Source organism: Sorex fumeus, unplaced genomic scaffold (assembly GCF_029834395.1).
Source record: "Sorex fumeus unplaced genomic scaffold, SorFum_2.1 ptg000014l, whole genome shotgun sequence".
Classification (NCBI taxonomy): Eukaryota; Metazoa; Chordata; class Mammalia; order Eulipotyphla; family Soricidae; genus Sorex; species Sorex fumeus.
The window spans coordinates 20,707,863-20,726,828 of NW_026606071.1; the positions used below are offsets into that span (position 1 = coordinate 20,707,863).

The 18,966-nt window shown below is 36.1% G+C and overlaps 1 protein-coding gene across 5 annotated transcripts in view; it reads left to right on the forward strand.

The window, feature by feature from the left end:
* The window catches only part of NBEAL1 (neurobeachin like 1), a 174,807-nt gene extending 161,933 nt beyond the window's left edge, over positions 1-12,874 (forward strand). For all 5 annotated transcript variants that reach the window (XM_056111674.1, XM_056111676.1, XM_056111677.1 and 2 more), the window contains 4 exons: positions 585-746; positions 2,724-2,872; positions 8,264-8,399; positions 11,181-12,874. In XM_056111674.1, the coding sequence (XP_055967649.1) occupies positions 585-746; positions 2,724-2,872; positions 8,264-8,399; positions 11,181-11,282 (549 nt within the window). In that variant the 3' untranslated portion in view covers positions 11,283-12,874. The remainder of the gene's footprint in view (positions 1-584; positions 747-2,723; positions 2,873-8,263; positions 8,400-11,180) is intronic.
* The last annotated feature ends 6,092 nt before the right edge of the window (positions 12,875-18,966 follow it).

Sequence of the window (18,966 nt, forward strand, 5' to 3'; positions counted from 1 at the left end):
AATAGCATAGTGGGTAGGGCAGGTTTACCTTGCATGTGGCTGGTCTGGGTTCGATTCCCAGAATCCCATATGGTCCCCTGAGCACCGCCAGAAATAATTCCTGAGTGGAAGAGCCAGGAGTAATCCTTGTGCATCACCGGGTATGACCCAAAAAGCAAAAAGAAAAAAAAAGGGAAATAATAATTTTTTTCTGCATATTGTTGGTGTAAAACTTTGCAAAAGTAGATCAGAACAAAAGGAAGAAAACTTGGGCTGGATTCTGTTTTGTTATTTCTATTGGTTTTGTTTAAGAAAGAGGGCATTTGGGGGCCGTACATGGCTGTGCTCAGGATTCACTCCTGGCTCTCTGCTTAGGGGTCATTCTTGGTGGGCTTAGAGACCCATATGAGCAAGATGACATTTGACAAACTAAAATACTATTTGAGATTTCAAGGTTGGATTTGTTCCTAAACTACATGTGTCGTTAGTAGGATAATAATTCTCTCGGTTCCTTTCCAACATTTTCTTTTATTTGACTCACTTTATTTTCTCTTTTTTTTTTTCCTTTGTTCTATTTGTTTTCTAATATATTTTTTTTTCTGTAGGATGGCACTGTGATAATACACAGCATTCAAAAAGGTCAATATATGAGGACTTTACGGCCACCTTGTGAGAGTTCTCTCCTCCTAACCATTCCAAATTTGGCTATATCTTTGGAAGGACATATTGTCATCTACTCGAGCATTGAAGAAAAGAATACACTAAAGGTATACTTATACCATTTTCATGAGGTGGACATAGATTATAACCTTCTTGTTTCTTTCCCACATATGAGTCTTTTTTTTTTTTTGGTGGGGATTGTGAGGAGGGAGGGTGAGATCAGTGAGGCCATCAATACTCAGGGGTTACTTCTGGCTCTGCACATAGGAATCATTCTTGGTGGCCACAGGGGACAATATGGGGATGAAACTCAGGTCAGCTACATGCAAGGCAAGCCCCTTAGCCAACTGGATTATCTTTTTTGGCCCCAATTAAAGCATTTTTAAGAAGCAAAGAACACCATATTTATTTGTTTATTTAGTGGGTAGAGGTTGGGTCTTACCAGCTGCATTCAGAGGCTACTATTGGTCTTTTTTTTTTTTTTTAATTAAGCGATAGCACAGCGGGTAGAGAGTCTGCCTTGCATTCGGTTTACCTGGGTTCGATTCCTCAGTCCCTCTCAGAAAGCCCAGCAAGCTACCGAGAGTATCCCACCTGAACAATAGAGCCTGGCAAGTTCCTCATGGCATATTCGATATGCCAAAAACAGTAACAAGAAGTCTCATAATGGAGACGTTGCTTGTGTCTGCTCGAGCAAGTGGATGAACAATGGGAGGACAGTGCTACAATGTTTTTTAATTAAATCACGTTGAGATACACAGTTACAAAGTTGTTCATGATTGGGTTTAGGTCATACAAGATTCTAACACCCCTCCCTTCACTTGTGTACATTTCCCACCCAGTCTCCCCAGTTTCCCTCAGACCAACCCATGCCCTCACCTTGCCTCTATGGCAGGTGCTTTTCCATTCTCGCTTGCTCTCTTGCTCTCTTACTCCTGGCTCTTTGTTCAAGAATTGTTTTCAGAACTGCCCAACTGGGATTGGTTTCTTGCTTGACAAGGACTGCCCTGTACTAGCTTTCCAATCCAAGAACACTGTATTTATCATATTTTAAATTGGTTCTCCCTCCTTCCTTCCCTCCCTCCTTTCCTTCCTTTTTTTTTTCTTTTTGAGTCACACCCAGCTATGCACAGGGGTTAGTCCTGGCTCATGCACTCAGGAATTACTCCTGGCGTTGCTCGGGGGACCATATGGGATGCTGGGAATCGAACCTGGGTTGGCCGCGTGCAAGGCAAACGCCCTACCCGCTGTGCTATTGCTCCAGCCCCTCCTTCCTTGCTTTTTTGTTGCTGAAACTTGGGAATAAAACATCTTTTCATTATTACCCTTTACCATTAGATGGACCCCTCACCACCATTTGGGGCTCATCTTAGTATTTAAGGAGATTTTTGTTGACCTATATAATACATTGTTTCAAAATAATTTCTTTTTTGGGGGGGAGCTTTATTAAGCTGAAGTGGAAATTATAAATTTAAATGATTTGAAATAAAACCTGGTATAAGTATACAGCTAAACTTTTACATGTTTATTTTCCTTCCGGTGGTAAAAGATGAAGAAAATGTTGTATGTATTTTAAGAACGCGGAGTTGTTTGCAACTGAATGAGGTTTCAGTTATTTTGGATGTGTGAGAATTCTTAGCGCTTATTTACGTAGTAATCTGATTTTGAGTCATATTCATAATGTTGTTGACACATCTTCTCTTTCAATATATCTGATATTTATTCTAAAATTTTAAGCCCTGTAATCATTCTGTCTTCATGGTTTTAATTCTCATTCTGTCACTGTCCTGTCACTGTCCTCCCGCTGTTCATCGATTTGCTCGAGCAGGCCCAGTAACATCTCCATTGGAGACTTTGTTGTTACTGTGTTTGGCATATCGAATACGTCACGGGGAGCTTGCCAGGCTCTGCCATGCGGGCGAGATACTCTCTGTAGCTTGCCGGGCTCTCCGAGAGGGGCAGAGGTATCGAACTCGGGTCGGCCATGTTGGCTGCGTGCAAGGCAAATGCCCTACCTGCTGTGCTATTGTTTTAATTCAGTTTTAATTTGTGGTTATTAAAATGTCTTCATTTAAACTTTACAGGATAAGAATGCATTACATCTGTTTTCAATAAATGGCAAATATCTAGGGTCTCAAGTCCTGACAGAACAACTATCAGACTTATGCATAATTGGAGAACACATTGTCATGGGCAGCTTACAAGGGTTCCTGTCCATCAGAGATCTCTACAGGTAAATGAGAATTACTGAAGTTATACTAAAGAAAAGGGAAGCACTGAGACTAAACGTTAGCTAATAGACTTAAAATCTTTTGGGTTGTTTTTTGTGAACATTTATAGGTACTGTAAAAAAAAAAATCAGAGTAGCCAAAGTCTTTTTGGATGAATAAAAAAATGCATACATGACTTTTTATTATTGAATCACCATGAATCACCAAATTACGAATTTATTCACGATTGAATCTCAGATGTATAATGTTCCAACACCAGTCCCTTTACCACTTTACTCCACCAACGATGTCTTCAGTTTCCTTCTCACCACACATCCTGCCTCTATGACATACACTTGTTGTTTTTTTTTTCCTTTTAGGCATTGTGGTTTATGATGCTGTTACTGATAGACTACCATGCACATCACTTTACCTCTTTCCAACACGCAGTCCTCATCCAGAGTGAACACTTCCCTCTGTCATTGTCACTGTGGTCCTTCCCTGGCCTACTGCCCCACTTCTCCCTGGTGGCAAACTTCCTACTGAGGACCTGTTCTTCTGCTCTTTGTTTCTGTTGTCTTGGGCTTTAGTTATTTCCCTACTATATTTCTTTATATCCCACATATGAGTGAGATTATTTTGTATCTGTCCCTCTCCCTTCTCATTTCATGTCATTTCACTCAGTATGATACCTCAGCTCCATCCATGTATCAGCATATTGCATTATTTCATCTTTTCTTTCAGCCAAGTAGTATTCCACTGTACTTATGTACCATAGCTTCTTTATCCATTTGTCTGTCCTCCGGCACTTGGTTGTTTACAGATTTTGTCTGTCGTGAATGGTATTACAATTGTGAGCTGTTTTTATATTCTGGTCATTGTTTCCTTTTAAGTACAAGAGCTTCTCTTTTTTTAACGTTGTTCCCTTTGTTTATCTTTGTGTCCACTTGCTTGGCCAGTGGTATTTCATGCTTAGAGATGGTTCTAGATTCAGTGTCACAGAGAGTTCATATCTTTTCCTCTATGTATTTTAAGGATTTGTATCCAATATTTATATCTGGTTTTATTTTTGATTTGACTTTTATGAATGGCATTAGAAAAAGGCCTGCAATTTTTTTTTTGCACGTGGCTCAGTTTTCCCAACACCTCCTATTCAAGAGGCTTTCCTTGCTTGCTCCACTTCATATTTTTGCTCTTGTATTGAAGAACAACTGACCAAAGGATCTGTCTTTTAGTTTTCAGTTCTATTCCATTGATCTGAAGATCTGTCTTTATTCCAGTACCACATTGTTTTAAATACTACCACTTTGTAAGTATAGTTTTTTGTTTTTTAATTTTTATTAGTGAAACATCATGAGGTACAGTTGTAGACTTACAAATTTTTATGCTTGGGTTTCAGTTATACAATGATCGAGTACCCATCCCTCCACCAGTGCCCATTCTCTACCACCAATGATCCCAGTATCCCTCTCACCCCCTCCATCCCCCACATCCCACCCAGCCTCTGTGGCAGGGCATTCCTTTTTGTTCTCTCTCCTTTTGGGTGCTGAGTTTTGCAAAAGAGACATTGAGTGGCAGTCATATTCGGTCTATAGTCTTTCAGCATGCATCTCCCATCCTGGGAGGATCTTCCCAACACCCTTTACTTGGTGCTGCTTTCTCTATCTGAGCTGCCTTTTCCCCTAGCATGTGCAACTGGCCTCCAAGCCATGGAGTGAACCTCCTGGTACTTATCTTGACTATTCTTGGGTGTTAATCTCCTATTTTGTTACTTTATGTTCCCCAGATGAATGCAATCTTTCTATGTCTGTCCCTCTCTTTCTGCTCCTTTCACTTAGCATGATACTTTCCATGTAGTACCACTTGTATGTAAATTTCATGACTTCATCTTTTCTAACAGCTACATAGTACTCCATTGTGTACTATTGTGTTGCTAGCAATGTCCTCCTTAAAATCTGTTAGCAGTTGTTTTACATATTTAGCAGTTCTCTCATTAGGTGTGTATACATTTGAGAGTGCGATTTCTTCCTGTTGTATGTATCCCTTGATGAATAGAAAATGGCCTTCGCTGTCCCTCCTAATCTTTTTCAACCTGAAATTGTTGTTGTTGGACACTAGTATGGCCAGCCCAGCTTTTTAGAGGGAGCTGTTTGCTTGCAGAATTGTTTTCCATCCTTTAACTTTGAGTCTGTGTTTGCTCTGACTGTTCAGATGAGTTTCTTGTAGACAGCAGAGTGTTGGGTTCTGTCTCTGAATCCATTTTGCAAATCTGTGTTCTTAATTGGGGCTGGAGAGATAGCACAGTGGTAGGTCGTTTGCATTGCACACAACCAGCCCGGCCAAGCCGGGTTTGATTCCTCTGCCCCTCTTGGAGAGCCCGGCTAGCTACTGAGAGTATTTCACCTGCACGGCAAAGCCTGGCGAGCTACCCTTGATGTATTCAATATGCCAAATACGGTAACAACAAGTCTCAAAATAGAGACGTTACTGGGCCTGCTTGAGCAAATCAGTGAACAACAGGACGGCCGTGACTGTGACCGTGTCTCTTAATTGGTGAATTTAGACCGTTGACATTGAGAAAGATTATTGTTATGGGGTTTTGTATCACCTTTCTGTAGGGGTCTGTTGTGCTTGTAGGGTTTGTCTTGTCTTATAGAAGCCCCTTTAGCCCTTCTTTTAGGTTTGGTTTTGAGTCTATGAAGTTCCTGAGCCGTTGTTTATCCACAAAATAGTGTACCGTTCCTTCGAGTTTGAGTGAGTTTATCCGGATAGAGTATTCTTGGTGAAGTGTTCATTTCAGTGACTTTTTTCACTATATCCCACCATTGCTTTCGGGCTTGGAGGGTTTCCTCTGATAGGTCTGTTGTGAATCTAAGGGGTGCTCCTTTGTATGTGATTTCCTTCTTTGACCTTTTATTTTATTCATTTATTATTTTGGTTTGGGGGCCACACCTAGCTGTGCTCAGGGCTTACTTTTAGCCCTGTTTTCACATCATGTGATGGGAGCCATATGTGCTATCAGGAATCAAATCCAGGTCACCCACATGCAAAGCAAGCTTCTTACCTGCTGAAATATTTCTCTGATCCCTTATGTATATATTTTTTTTCTTTTTTCTTATTGGGTCACACCCAGTGATGCTCAGGGGTTACTCCTGACTCTGTACTCAGGAATTACTCCTGGCAGTGCTCGGGGGACCATATAGGATGCTGGGAATTAAACTCTGGCCGGCTGCATACAAAGCAAATGCCCTACCCACCGTGCTATAGCCCTAGCTTCTGATCCCTATATATATATATTTTTTTTAATTTTTATTAGTGAGACACCATGAGGTACAGTTGTAGACTACAAATTTTTGTGCTTGGGTTTCAATTATACAATGATCAAATACCCATCCCTCCACCAATGCCCATTTCCCACCACCACGGGTCCCAGTATCTCTCCCATCCCCCACTCCCCCATTCCACCCTGCCTCTGTGGCAGGGCATTCCCTTTTGTTCTCTCTCTCTCTCTCTCTTCTTTTGGGTGTTGTGGTTTCCAAAAGAGGCATTGAGTGATCCCTATATTTTTAAGAAAAAAAAATTTAGATATTTTATACTTAGGAAAACACTGACCTAGAATTTGTATATATGTTCTAGAAGTCTTTATTCTTTATATAGAGCAAATTTCTTCTTCTTTTCTTTTTTTTTTTTGTTTTTAATTGAATCACTGTGAGCAACACTTACAAAGCTTTCATGTTTGTTTTTTGTTATACAATGATTGAATACCCATCCTCCACTAGTGTACATTTTCCACTAAAAGTGTCCCCAGTATCCCCCCCACCACCACCACCCGCCCTCATCCCACCCTGCCCCTTGCCTCTATGGCAGATGGTTTCCTGATTACTCTCTTTCTCCATATGGGCATTATGGTTTGCAGTACAGATAATGATAGGCCATCATGTTTGGACCATTACCTACTTTCAGCACACATCTCCCACCCCAAGGGATCCCTGCAACCATCATTAACTTAGTGATTCCTTCTCTGTCCCAGCTGCCTTCTCCCCCCACCTCACAAGGCAAGCTTCCAACTGTGGAGCAATCTTCCTGGTTCTGTCTATACTGTCCTTGGATGTTAGTCTTTTATTATGATATTTTATATTCCACAAATGAATGCAGTTATTCTATGTTTTTCCCTTTCTTTCTGACTCACTTCACTTAGCATGATACTCTCCATGACCATCCACTTAAAAGCAAATTTCATGACTTCATCATTCCTAACAGCTGCATAGTATTCCATTGTTTAGATGTACCAAAGTTTCTTTAGCCAGTTGTTTGTTCTCAGGAACTCAAGTTGTTTCCAGATTCTGGCTATTATAAACAGTGCTAGAGCAAGCTTCTTACCAGCTGAACTATCTCTCTGGACCCTTTGTTTTTAATTTTTCAGAACTTTTTCTTTCAAATATTGGTGACTTAGAAAATACTGATCTAGAATGTTATATCTATATAGTAGGATTCTTGCTTTTTTAACCATAAAAACTATAAAAGCTGGAGTAGGGGGTTGGGGGAGTAGGTCAAGTGATTGCATGCTGGTCATACACAAGGCCCTGAGTTCTATTTCTGGTACTACATGACTGCTAAATCCCACCACATGAGGTCCTGTTGGTCCCTGAGTTTTTACGGGTCAGAACACCAAACTGTTAGACCTATTCTCCCTGAGCCTACAGCTGCTAGAAGTGACTTCCATAAAAATAAATGAATGTTAGTCACAGACCTTTTTTGTAATGGGTTAGTGTGTTTATATATTATTATATATTTAATATTTACTATTTTATTCATCGCTGACCTGGGTTCAATTTCTACGCCCCTCTCAGAGCACCTGGCAAGCCACCTGGCAAAGCCTGGCAAGCTCCCCGTGACATATTCAATATGCCAAAAACAGTAACAACAACTCTCACAGTTTGTTGTGAGACGTTACTGGTGCCTGCTCAAGCAAATCAATGAACGGGAGGATAGTGCTCAATGCTACTATTTTATTGTATATTTTATATTGATTTTTTTAATATTGCTACTTTAAGAAAGCAAATAGACCAGTCTTACACTCACCTTCTCTACACATTCACACACACACACACACACACACACACACACACACTTGATTTTTGCCCTTTTTATCCAGTTTTCACTTACCAATCACCAAGGTGAAAATAACTCTTTTATATGGTTAGAAGAAAAACATGTTGGAAATAAAGATAAGATATATTGAATATTTTAGTAATGCTATAAATGTCGACTCTTGTGTGAGTCAAAATTTCTGAATCTTAAGTTCTAATTCTGAAAAACTAGGTGATCATTAAATTAACATTAGGAAATTATTCTTGCTATAAATTCAATTAATACATGTGTGTTTATGTAATCATATGTATTTTCTCTTCTAGCTTGAATCTCAGCATCAACCCATTATTCATGCGAGTGCCTATCCACTGTATTTGTGTAACCAAAGAGTACAGCCATATTCTTGTTGGATTAGAAGATGGCAAATTGATTGTAGTCGGGGTTGGCAAACCAGCTGAGGTAAAAGCTACGATGGATTTTTGGCCTCCATTTCAGCTTATTAAGGATAAACATTAAAATATTTTTTTAAAGGTGTGAAAATTCATTGGAGGTCAAATTAGTTATCATGAATGATGTTTATAACTGAAAGCACATATTTGATAATTTCTGTTTCTCTATATGAATAACAAAGTTCTTTTGTTCTATTTTCAAATATAGACTTAAGACTGCTACTTGGATTTTTAATACATAAAGACCATTTTTTTTTTAAGATGGGGTTGAGGGGGCCACACCTGGCAGTGCTCAGAGGTTACTCCTGGCTTTGTTACTCAGGGATTACTCCTGGTGGGGTTCAGGGGACCAAATGAGATGCCAGGGATCGAACCCAGGTCAGCCACATGAATGCAAGTGCCTACCCACTGTACTATGTCTTCGTCCCCATAAAGGCCATTATTAAAAAATTAAATAATAGAACTGGAAATGTTGCTCAATGATTAAGTATATGGTGGGTTTGATCATCAGCAATATGCACACGCAAAATAGTTACATAATAAAATTTCTTAGTTTAATTAACTGCCCAGTATGTGTATGTCATTTATCTTTTTTGAAAGCGCCATATGGGATGCCTTACCTTGCAAATATCTCATATAATGTGCTAATTCTAAATAAGTTATCTAATTAAATATCCCATATAATGTGCTAATTCTAAATAAGTTACCAGTGGTTTATCCATTACTAAAAATTCAGATGTTATAAATCTAACATTCTTTCTAGCAAAATTTAATGACTATGCTTCCAGTAATTTAGTAATTCTAGAAAATGTGTTCTATTAGAATCATATTATGCATTAAATATTTTTGTTTAAATTTGTTAAACATTATTAGTTTCTCTTCTGAGAAATACAAAGTATGACATCTCTAAGAATTATTTCAGAGAAAACAGTATTAAATAATAAGAGAAACAGTGGTTACTAACTCATAATAGATCATAGGTACCTTGTCCCTTAGCTATTTTTTTTTTAATTGAGTCACCATGAGATAGACCATTATAAAGCTGTTCGTGATTGGGTCTCAGTTGTACAGTGTTCCAGCACCTATCCCTCCACCAGTGTACATTTCCCACCACGAATATCTCGAGTTTCCCTCCCATAATATTCCATTTATATGATATATTAGTAAGTATCCCATATAAATATTGCCCTCCTCTTCTTTGATAATTTGGTTATTACTTTAAAACTCTGCTTTTCCTTTATCCTGAGTATGATTCAGTTTCTGTGGTTTACTCGGATGTCTTTTGACTTTGTCTGACTTCCCCCTACCTTAGGTAATCTATAAGTTTCTGGCTTGTATTTGTTGTTGTTTTTGTTTTGTTTTCTTGGGCCACATTTGGTGGTGCTGAGAGGTTCCTGTTTTGGTGCTTGCATGTTGCTCCTAGCACTGCTGGGGTACCAAGAAGGTGCCAGAAATCACAGCTCAGAACTCCCACATAAAAAGTGTGCACTTCAACCTCTTGAATTGTCTCCCAGCAGTCAGTTTCTGTTCTGACTGAACTCTAAAAAATTAACAACTGTTATATATGATTTCTTTAAAAAATTGGTATTATGAACTGAAAAGATAGTATTGGCATTATGTGACAGCACCTTGGTTCCGTTCTCATGGCAGGGCATAGAGAGGACCATAGGAGGTACTGGGATCAGCCACATGCAAGGCAAGCACCTTGACCTCCCTCTGCACTCTCTCTCTGGCCCATTAATTTTAATATTTTTAGATTTTTTTGTACATATTTGTTGAATTGCAGATCTACTGGAGTAAATAGTCTAATTGAACATCTGGAACCTTGTATGAAATATAATTTTCTGTGGTAGTGTAGAAATCAAATACATTCATAATATTTAGTTAGGAAAATACTTATTTGAAGATCTGTTTTATCTAAAAGATCAACATTCTGATTGATGTGTGATTTTGAATTTTTATTGGTTTTGTATGTTATACTATCAGTATAAAATTGTATTTATAAATCAGATGTTCAAGTGGCATAGACTAATGGAAATAATCTTTCTGGATGTGAAACTACAGAACAAATTTGTCACAATGTCTGTGCATGAGGCTTATCTTTTGTTAACTCCAGCAAATGTACCCTGGACAGGGACTATAATAAAAGGTATAGGTTTCAAATTATTTTGACCCCTACAATACATTTTGACCATTACTAAGCACCTGTCTGCCAAGCATTGCAGTGAGCAACCTCCTAGAACATAGCAAGGAGCACCGCTGGATGTTGACCCCTTCCTACACACACGGAAGTGGTATCTGATGAATCACCATTATAAAATTTATTCTGCTTGAGGAAGTTATTTCAACAGTATGATTATATGGAAAAATTATTTTCACATAGTTTTTTTTTAACCAGAGCACTTTTAAAGAATTATTTATTCACTGTTCAGTTAGCGAATAATATTTCTTACATGCTGAGAAGTGTGTTAAGTGGTTCCAATTTAATAATGTAAAATTGTGATTTTAATTTTTTGTTGGTTTTGTTTCTGGGAATACCATACCCAGTGATGATCTGGGAGCCAATCCTGGTATGGTATTTAACAGGAGTCCATGTAATCTTACCTGGGAGCCCATGTGACATGGGGTATCAGATGAGTTCCTGCATGCAAAGTGTGCTCTTTGAGTTATCTCACAGGCTGTAATCAATATTTATGGTGCAGTTCATAAAGTCTTTATCTTATGTGTCAATTTCCTTTTTCCCTTCTTATGAATAACTCTGATAGTTCATTTCTCTGAATTATTTTAACAGGTACGAACAGGTCAGCTATCTCGAAAATTGTGGGGCTCTAGCAAGCGTCTCAGCCAGATTTCAGCTGGAGAAACTGAATATAATACTCAAGATTTCAAGTGATTGTTCATCTTCTGTTTAACTGAGTAGAAGTTTTTAAATAACTTAAACTTGCTTTGTCACTTTAACCACATCTCTTAACTTCTTGACGTGTTTGCTTTGGTTATATTATTCTTCATGAAAAAATTCTAGGTAGGGCTGAATTAATAATTCAATGGGTATGCATATGCTTTGCATGTAGGAAACCCAGTTTAGATTCTGGCATCCCCAGGTTCTGCAAATAGCACCTGAAGCACTTCTGGGTGTGTTCTTAAAGCAAAAAAAATCCTTGTTTACATTATTGAATTTGATGAAGCAATTTTTGGTTTATACAAAGGTGAATATGAGAAGACACATATTACTAATGATTCGATCCATTTTTAATAGCAAACTTCTCAGAAAAAGAAATTTTATTAAACCAGCTTATTTTTCTATATAACAAAATTTAAGATATTTCTAATAAAGGTACAAATAAGATAAATGTTAAGAGACATAGCTAGTAAATCATATTTAGTTCATTGCTTTACTATTTATTGACTACCTTATTAAAATATGTTTATTTATGTGGAAGTTTGATTGAAGATAGTATTTTAAAGGCATCTGTTGCATACATTTTTGTATTTAGGACTATTGAAACTGGTACATTGGCTTGTTCTGCTACTACATAGATCATTACTAATGAGAATTTACTGAAATATATTTATTATTTTAAAATAATGGTTGAGTGAAAATAAGTAACTAGATATAAACCATACAGATGTGTTTCTTTATTATTATACAAAAATAAAATGCTTATTATGATTTCTACACTTGGATCCTTTAAATAGTATTGCAGCACAATTTGTATCTTGAAAGTTTAAAATTTTTTCACTTGTTTTGCACTAAGTAAATATTGTTTACCCCCAATAATTTGAAGAATTAGAAATGGTACCCAAATGTATTACATTTTTACCTGGGATTTCTTTGTGATGAGTGAATTAAAAACGCATGCAACTAGTCACTTAGTTATATTAATTTTAGGAGAAGTATATATTTCTGTTATATGTTACATATAAATTTTAGGTTTTTACTTTATTATGCATATTTTATTGTTATGTTAAATGATTAATTATTCAGGTTATTAAAGTGGAAGCCTGATAGAGTTGTTTCGGTAATTTAGAATGTCAGATTGAGAAGACACTGATTTTTGCCAGTGCTGGGAATCAAACCCAGGGTCTCACACATGGAAGGCAAGTGTTCTATCACTGAGCCACTGATTATTTTTTAGAATTCAAAAGACGGTTAGCAAAATTGTTTTTGCAAGGTTTTTACTAGGTCATCATATGAGTTAGTCAGAGAGCTTAAATACTTTCATCTGTTCTTAATCTGAGATTGCATAGGTTTGGAAAATTCATGAATCCTCTGAAATTATGTAGAAATTCATTATGTTAACTGCACTTTTTTTTTAAGGACTGAATAGCTAGATATTTAATAAGGTTTCTGTCGCCAGAGAAAATGTCGCCAGGGAAAAATGTTTTTATAATATCTTCATAATATTCTTTTTGATTCCACAAATCATAGATTTATTTATATCCAGTTGTCTTTTAGTTCAATATTTAATAAATTTTTCTTCTGCAGCTTTTATTTAATTCTCATATTTTCTTTATAATCTGTGAATGAGTTAAACATTTATAAGGAGAGGATATCATCCTGAAAAGCTTTCAAAAGATTTAATCTGGGGCTGAAAAGATAGTAGTGCACTTGTATTGCACACAGTTGACCCAGGTTTGATCCTCACCACCCCATATGATCCCCTGACCCCTGCCAGGAATGATCCCTGAGTACAGAGCCAGAGCATGTCCTGATCACTGCTGGGTGTGGCCAAAAAGCTAAAAAGAAAATAGTAATATTTGTGTTAGGACAAATTAAAAGTTACAGGGTCAGAAAGATAATATAGTGGGTAATGCTTGCCTTGTGTGTGGCTAACCTGGTTTCTATCCCCGGCACCCCATGGTCCCCCCAAGCCTGTCAGGAGTGACCCCTGAACACAGAGCCAGGAGTAAACCCTGAGCATTGCTGTGTATACCTTCCTGCCATCGCCAAATGAAAGTTGCAGGAGAATTTTCTTTCCTGTTATTTAAAACTCTTAATAAACCAACCAATTATGTTTTAGGTAATTAGCCATGAAATAAATTGGTCCAACAAGTGCAAAATAGACATGTGTATTATATTTTCATGTACTATATATAAATATACAGATATATGTATAAACATATACAAATATATAAATTGAATATTTCCTTTTTTGAGTACTTAAGAAATTTGCAATAAAATACCCCCAAACAAACCACTATAGATTACACTTTATTGGAGGTTTCAAGTGAACCAAACAATTCAACTGATTTTTTTAATATTTTCTATGTTGATTTTCCTGGAGGATTGTTTCTTTATCAAAATTTTGGATATTTTTCTTTGTTTACCCAGAGTTGATTTTTGTTTGTTTGTTTTAAATCACACCCTCTCCAGGGACTCCTGACAGTGGGGTCAGTCAGGATCACCTTGGCACATCTATGACTCCAGGGATTAAACATAGAATCTCATTCTTGCTCTAGAGTTTCCTAAACCACTCACCATCTTCTAGGCCCTTTCTCCTCAGAATCACTTACTATCAGGAATATCCTCAGAGTATGCTGGAAGTATTGAGGTTTGAACTGTAGGCCAGTGCTTTAAACCACCAGACCATCTTCCTGGTCCTTGTCCAGAGACTTTTCAATTATGGTATCTTCTTTATCTTTAAGGTCACTTAATATTGTTTATCAATATTATTTTTAATATTTATACATTATTTTTAAAAGTTAAACTCATTAGGAAATTTGTGGTATTTTACTGTGTTGCTTTTTTGATGAAAAATTGAACAAGCAGTATTTTATAACACAAATGATAAGATTTTTATAGACTTAAATAGCCTAACACTACATGTTAGAGGATTGATTTCTTATATTTTTCCAGAAAGTAAAAAATTAATTATGGATAATTTTTAGAAAAATATTTGAGGATGCTAGAGCAGTCAAGAAGAAATTAGTTTGTCTATTAAATAAATAGTTTTGAACTATTCACAGAATAATATATTCTTTGAATTTTAATTTGGCCACCAAATTAAGATTCAGCAGATAAAATCATTGGAAATATTTACTTTAGGGGATTGTGTTAAATTGTTGTTATCATTAAAACTGTTTCCATATTGTATAATAGTATAAATTAGCAATGTCATCAGAGTGGTACAACAGGTAGATATTTCAGTTGAAAAAAATATTTTGACTTGACTGTTGTCTTTGCATAACTTTTCATCTGCTTTTGTTTCTTGATACTGCTCATAATAGAAATTTATAAATCACAGCAATCTGGTAATGGATAGTTATAAATTTTCTTTTAGAAACTAGTGAGATCAAGTTTTAAAACATAAATGTACAGTGTTATTTGTCAAATATGTTTCAGTTTATATAAAACACATAGTTTTGCTCACTTAGAGAATGCAAAAGATTTTCAACTCTGCTAGTCAGCAGTGTTTGACATAGCTTATATAAATTGAAGAAGAAAAACATATCAGGGTATGAACATTTTAAAAACATATAACAGTTGAGTCTGGAACAATAATGCAGTGGTTAGGACATTTGCCTTGCACAGGACTGACATGAGTTTGATTCCTGGCATTCTGTCTGTTCCCTTTATCTGGCCCTCCAAGCACCGCCAGGAGTAATTCCTGAGTGCAGAGCTAAGAGTACCCCTGAGCATCGCTACATGTGACCCAACATGGAAAAAAAAAATGTATATAAAAGTGAAGTTTGGCCCCGTGGCTTAAAATGCTTTATGCTTGGAAAACGCATGTCAGGTACAGAAAAGTTTCTATTAATTTCTTTTAGGTCACTATGCCTTTTTTTAGGTCAAAACACCTTAGTAGGAGAGGAAAAATGTCTAGTTTTTATTTGTTATTAATCAAGAAAACAGTAGCATCAGAAAGGCTTCCTCTTTTCTCCATAGTAGGCATATAAAAATCACTTTGGGGAGCTGGAGTAATAGTACAGTGAGCAGGGCGCTTACGTTGCACAGCTGACCCATGTTTGATCCTTAGCAACACTTGTGGCCCCCTGAGTACTGCCAGGAGTGATCCCTGAGAACAGCAGGGTGTGACCCCAAAACAAACAAAATTATTCCTAAAGAACCAGTATTGAAAGGAAGCTTTATGCTTCTAAAAGGGAGGCTGTCCCGGGCCCCAGCATCCCATATGGTCCCTCGAGCACTGCCAGGAGTAATTCCTGAGTGCAGAGTCAGGAGTAACTCCTGTGCATCACCAGGTGTGACCAAAAAAAAAGCAAAAGAATATATATATGTATATGTGTATATATATATATATATATAAAAGCATACAACCTTTGGTTATATATTTATATTAGTGTTTCTAAGTAAATTATTAATGAAAATTTTCAGTTCCTTTTACAAATTATATTTTAAAATGAATAGCATCTGTCAGTTTTCCAATGAAATAATGCAACTGCATAAACTGTATTAAGTATAAAACTACATAAATAATTTATGTGAAGATTGATATCCTCAAAATGCATCATTAAGTTTGTCTTCTACAGATAATTCTCAAGTCCATCTTTAGATTATAGATTTTGCCTGATAAAAGAAATGAAACAATTTTTCCTTTCTAAATTTAATCTGTTGTTTTTCTTTAAGTGTCTCCTTGCGTGCCTAATAATTAGACTCCGTTCTCTCAGCAACTGAAACTTCTTGTCCTGGCTATTGATCATTCTTAAATATTTTTTACTATTTAAATATTTAAAAATCTATATTAAATACTATCTTAAATATTTTAACCAAACTCAACAAATGCACATTCTCTGTATTTTTTAAACTTATTACCTCATTTTTCTGTGTTTTTTTGCCTAGTTCATATATGATAATATATTTACCATTTGATGTCTTTTAACTGTGACCTATCCAAACCATGAAGAAGACCCCATCTAGAAGATTATTTTTTTGTAGTTTTCTTGAATCTTGGTGGTGCTTTTTCTAATACGAGATAACAATGTAGTGCCATTGAACTATATCTTATTAACTATAATTGAAATGTTAGCCTTAACTTTATTGGACCCATACTTGTGATGCTCAGGGGACTATATTGGGTCAGTGATCAAACTAAGTGGCTGCATGCAAGTAAGTGCATCAACCCTTGTGCTTTCTATCTTTCTGGCCCCGTAACTTTACTACTTCATTTTGAGTTTAGCGACTTCATACCAGTGGTTAAATAATCAAGATTACAGATCAGGAGCTGGGGAGATAATTAAGTCCTAGATGGAGGCTCTTCGTATAGAGTCTCAGATTCAGTCCATGCCACCACATGGTTCCCTGAAAACTACCCAGAGTGTTTCTCCAGCTCTACAAAGTGTAACTATATAAAGAGACTATATGTGTTCTTAAAGTTTTATAAATTATAAATACTTGGGAGTTTAGACTTGCTGAATCTTCTCACTTGATATTCTTGGTATAAAAAAATTGTATTATATTAATAAAGGTAAGGTAAAGGTAAAGGCCCTCCCGTTGATCGTCGATTTGCTCGAGCGGGCCCAGTAACGTCTCCATTGGAGACTTTGTTGTTACTGTGTCTGGCATATCGAATACTCTCGGTAGCTTGCCGGGCTCTCCGAGAGGGGCGGAGGAATCGAACTCGGGTCGGCCATGTTGGCCGCTTGTAAGGCGAACGCCCTACCCGCTGTGCTATCGCTGTATTCATTCAATTTTATTAATCAGACCTAATAGTCATACGTTTATTTGAAAATAGAAGTAATCACTATCAGAGGCATTTGTCTAAAATTTGTTTTTTCTTAATTGATTTGCATGCTGTAGAAGCAAATTCCTTTTTCATTGCATTATTCTTTTATTTTTGTTTTTTGGGGCTTATTCCTGGTTCTGTGCTCAGGTGACTATATGTGGTACCGGGGATTGAACCAAAGTTGCTTGGGTACAAGACAAGCACCTTACCCACTATACCATTGCTCTGGTCCCAGATGCATTATTCTTTGTTGCGATTTCTCTTCACATCTTTCACACTTGAAAATTGTAAGTAACATTCACCTCTAAAAAGTGTGTTTGATTATATTATTTCCTAGTGACTCAGTGCATATTGTGCATCCAAATTCAGTAATATTTTAAATTTATAAGTAACCACATAATTTTTAAAGTATTCATAAACTTCAGATATAAAATTCTATATTTAAAAGATAGAATTAAATCTTTGATGACCTTGAAGCTACCAGTCAATAGAATTCTCCTAATAAAATGCATTGAATAAATTCCTTAAGTGCTTTTGGCAATTTTTATAGATATAATCTCTATATGAAATTAATCCTTTTCTTTTTTGTAGAAAATAAAGCATTAATATTTAAGGTGTTTACTCCTAAATTGAAAATGACTTAATTTTATATACAAATGTGTAAGGTCTTTCTAGATTTACTTATATGTTTTTCTTTAGTATGAAAACCTTGTGTAAAAATGCTGTGTCAGGTACTTTTGTGGTAACCTGTAGTAACTCATCTAAGATACATCTTCATAGGTTATCTCACTGACATTTTCATAATGTAGGTTATTTCTCAGCATATTACACATGTGGATCCTCAACACTAATACTTTAGTGAAAACAGAACAGATACAACTATGTATGCTTTTTTAAAATGACTGTAAACTCATGAACTGAAATTTAGAAGGAAGGAATACAGAAAGCACTAAATTAATATCTGTTTTTCATGTGTAGTTCTAATGTGCCTCCTTGAAAACTTATTTAGAAAACATTACCATAATCATCACTAGAAAAAGAACATAATTCAATCACTGAAAAACTTAGCTATTTATTTTCAGAGTTGACTGTTAATAGAGTTTTAGAGGGATGTGCCAGGGTGCATTTTTTTCACTTATATGGTTACTATCTTATTTAATATTTTTAACAAGTGTACTAAATGATAAACTATTTCTAATACCATTATAGTATAACATTATAATTTGAGGATAAAAAAATACATTAGAATTTCAATGGTATTAAAAAACTATTTTACTATATTTACGTTTATAAAATATGAAAAATAAAAACAATATGCTTGGGGCCAGAGTGATTATGCAATGGGTAAGGGATAGTACAATGGGTAAAGCATTTAATATCGGCCTTGCAGGTGGCCAACCCTGGATCAACCCCTGAAATCCCATATGTTCCCCTGAGTACCACCATGAGTAATTTCTGAGTGCAGAACTAGGAGTAACCTCTGAGCATCACCATGTGTGACCCAAAAGCAAAAAAATAAATAAATAAACCAATAAGCTTTAAAATTTTTGTGAGCTCACCCACGCTCAACAAATTCCCCTTTCGCATTACAGAGAAGTAACACTTACCTATGATAGATTTATTTACTAAAAGCAATAAGCAACTTAAAAAGAAAACTGGTTAATGTAGGAAGATATTTTCAGATTTAAAAGATTTCAGTTACTTTTATAGGAATTAAAAAAAACTTCTTTGCTGTTTTGATTGCTTTTTCTTTTTTTGATTGCTTTTCTTAAATAACTTTTTTTTAAAATTGTAATGGTGCCTAGAGTTTCTCGTAAATTATGGTATATTATAGTAGACATATTAAAGCCCTATATCTAAGACTTTTCTTATTATGTTTTTTACTGCTCTCTGTGA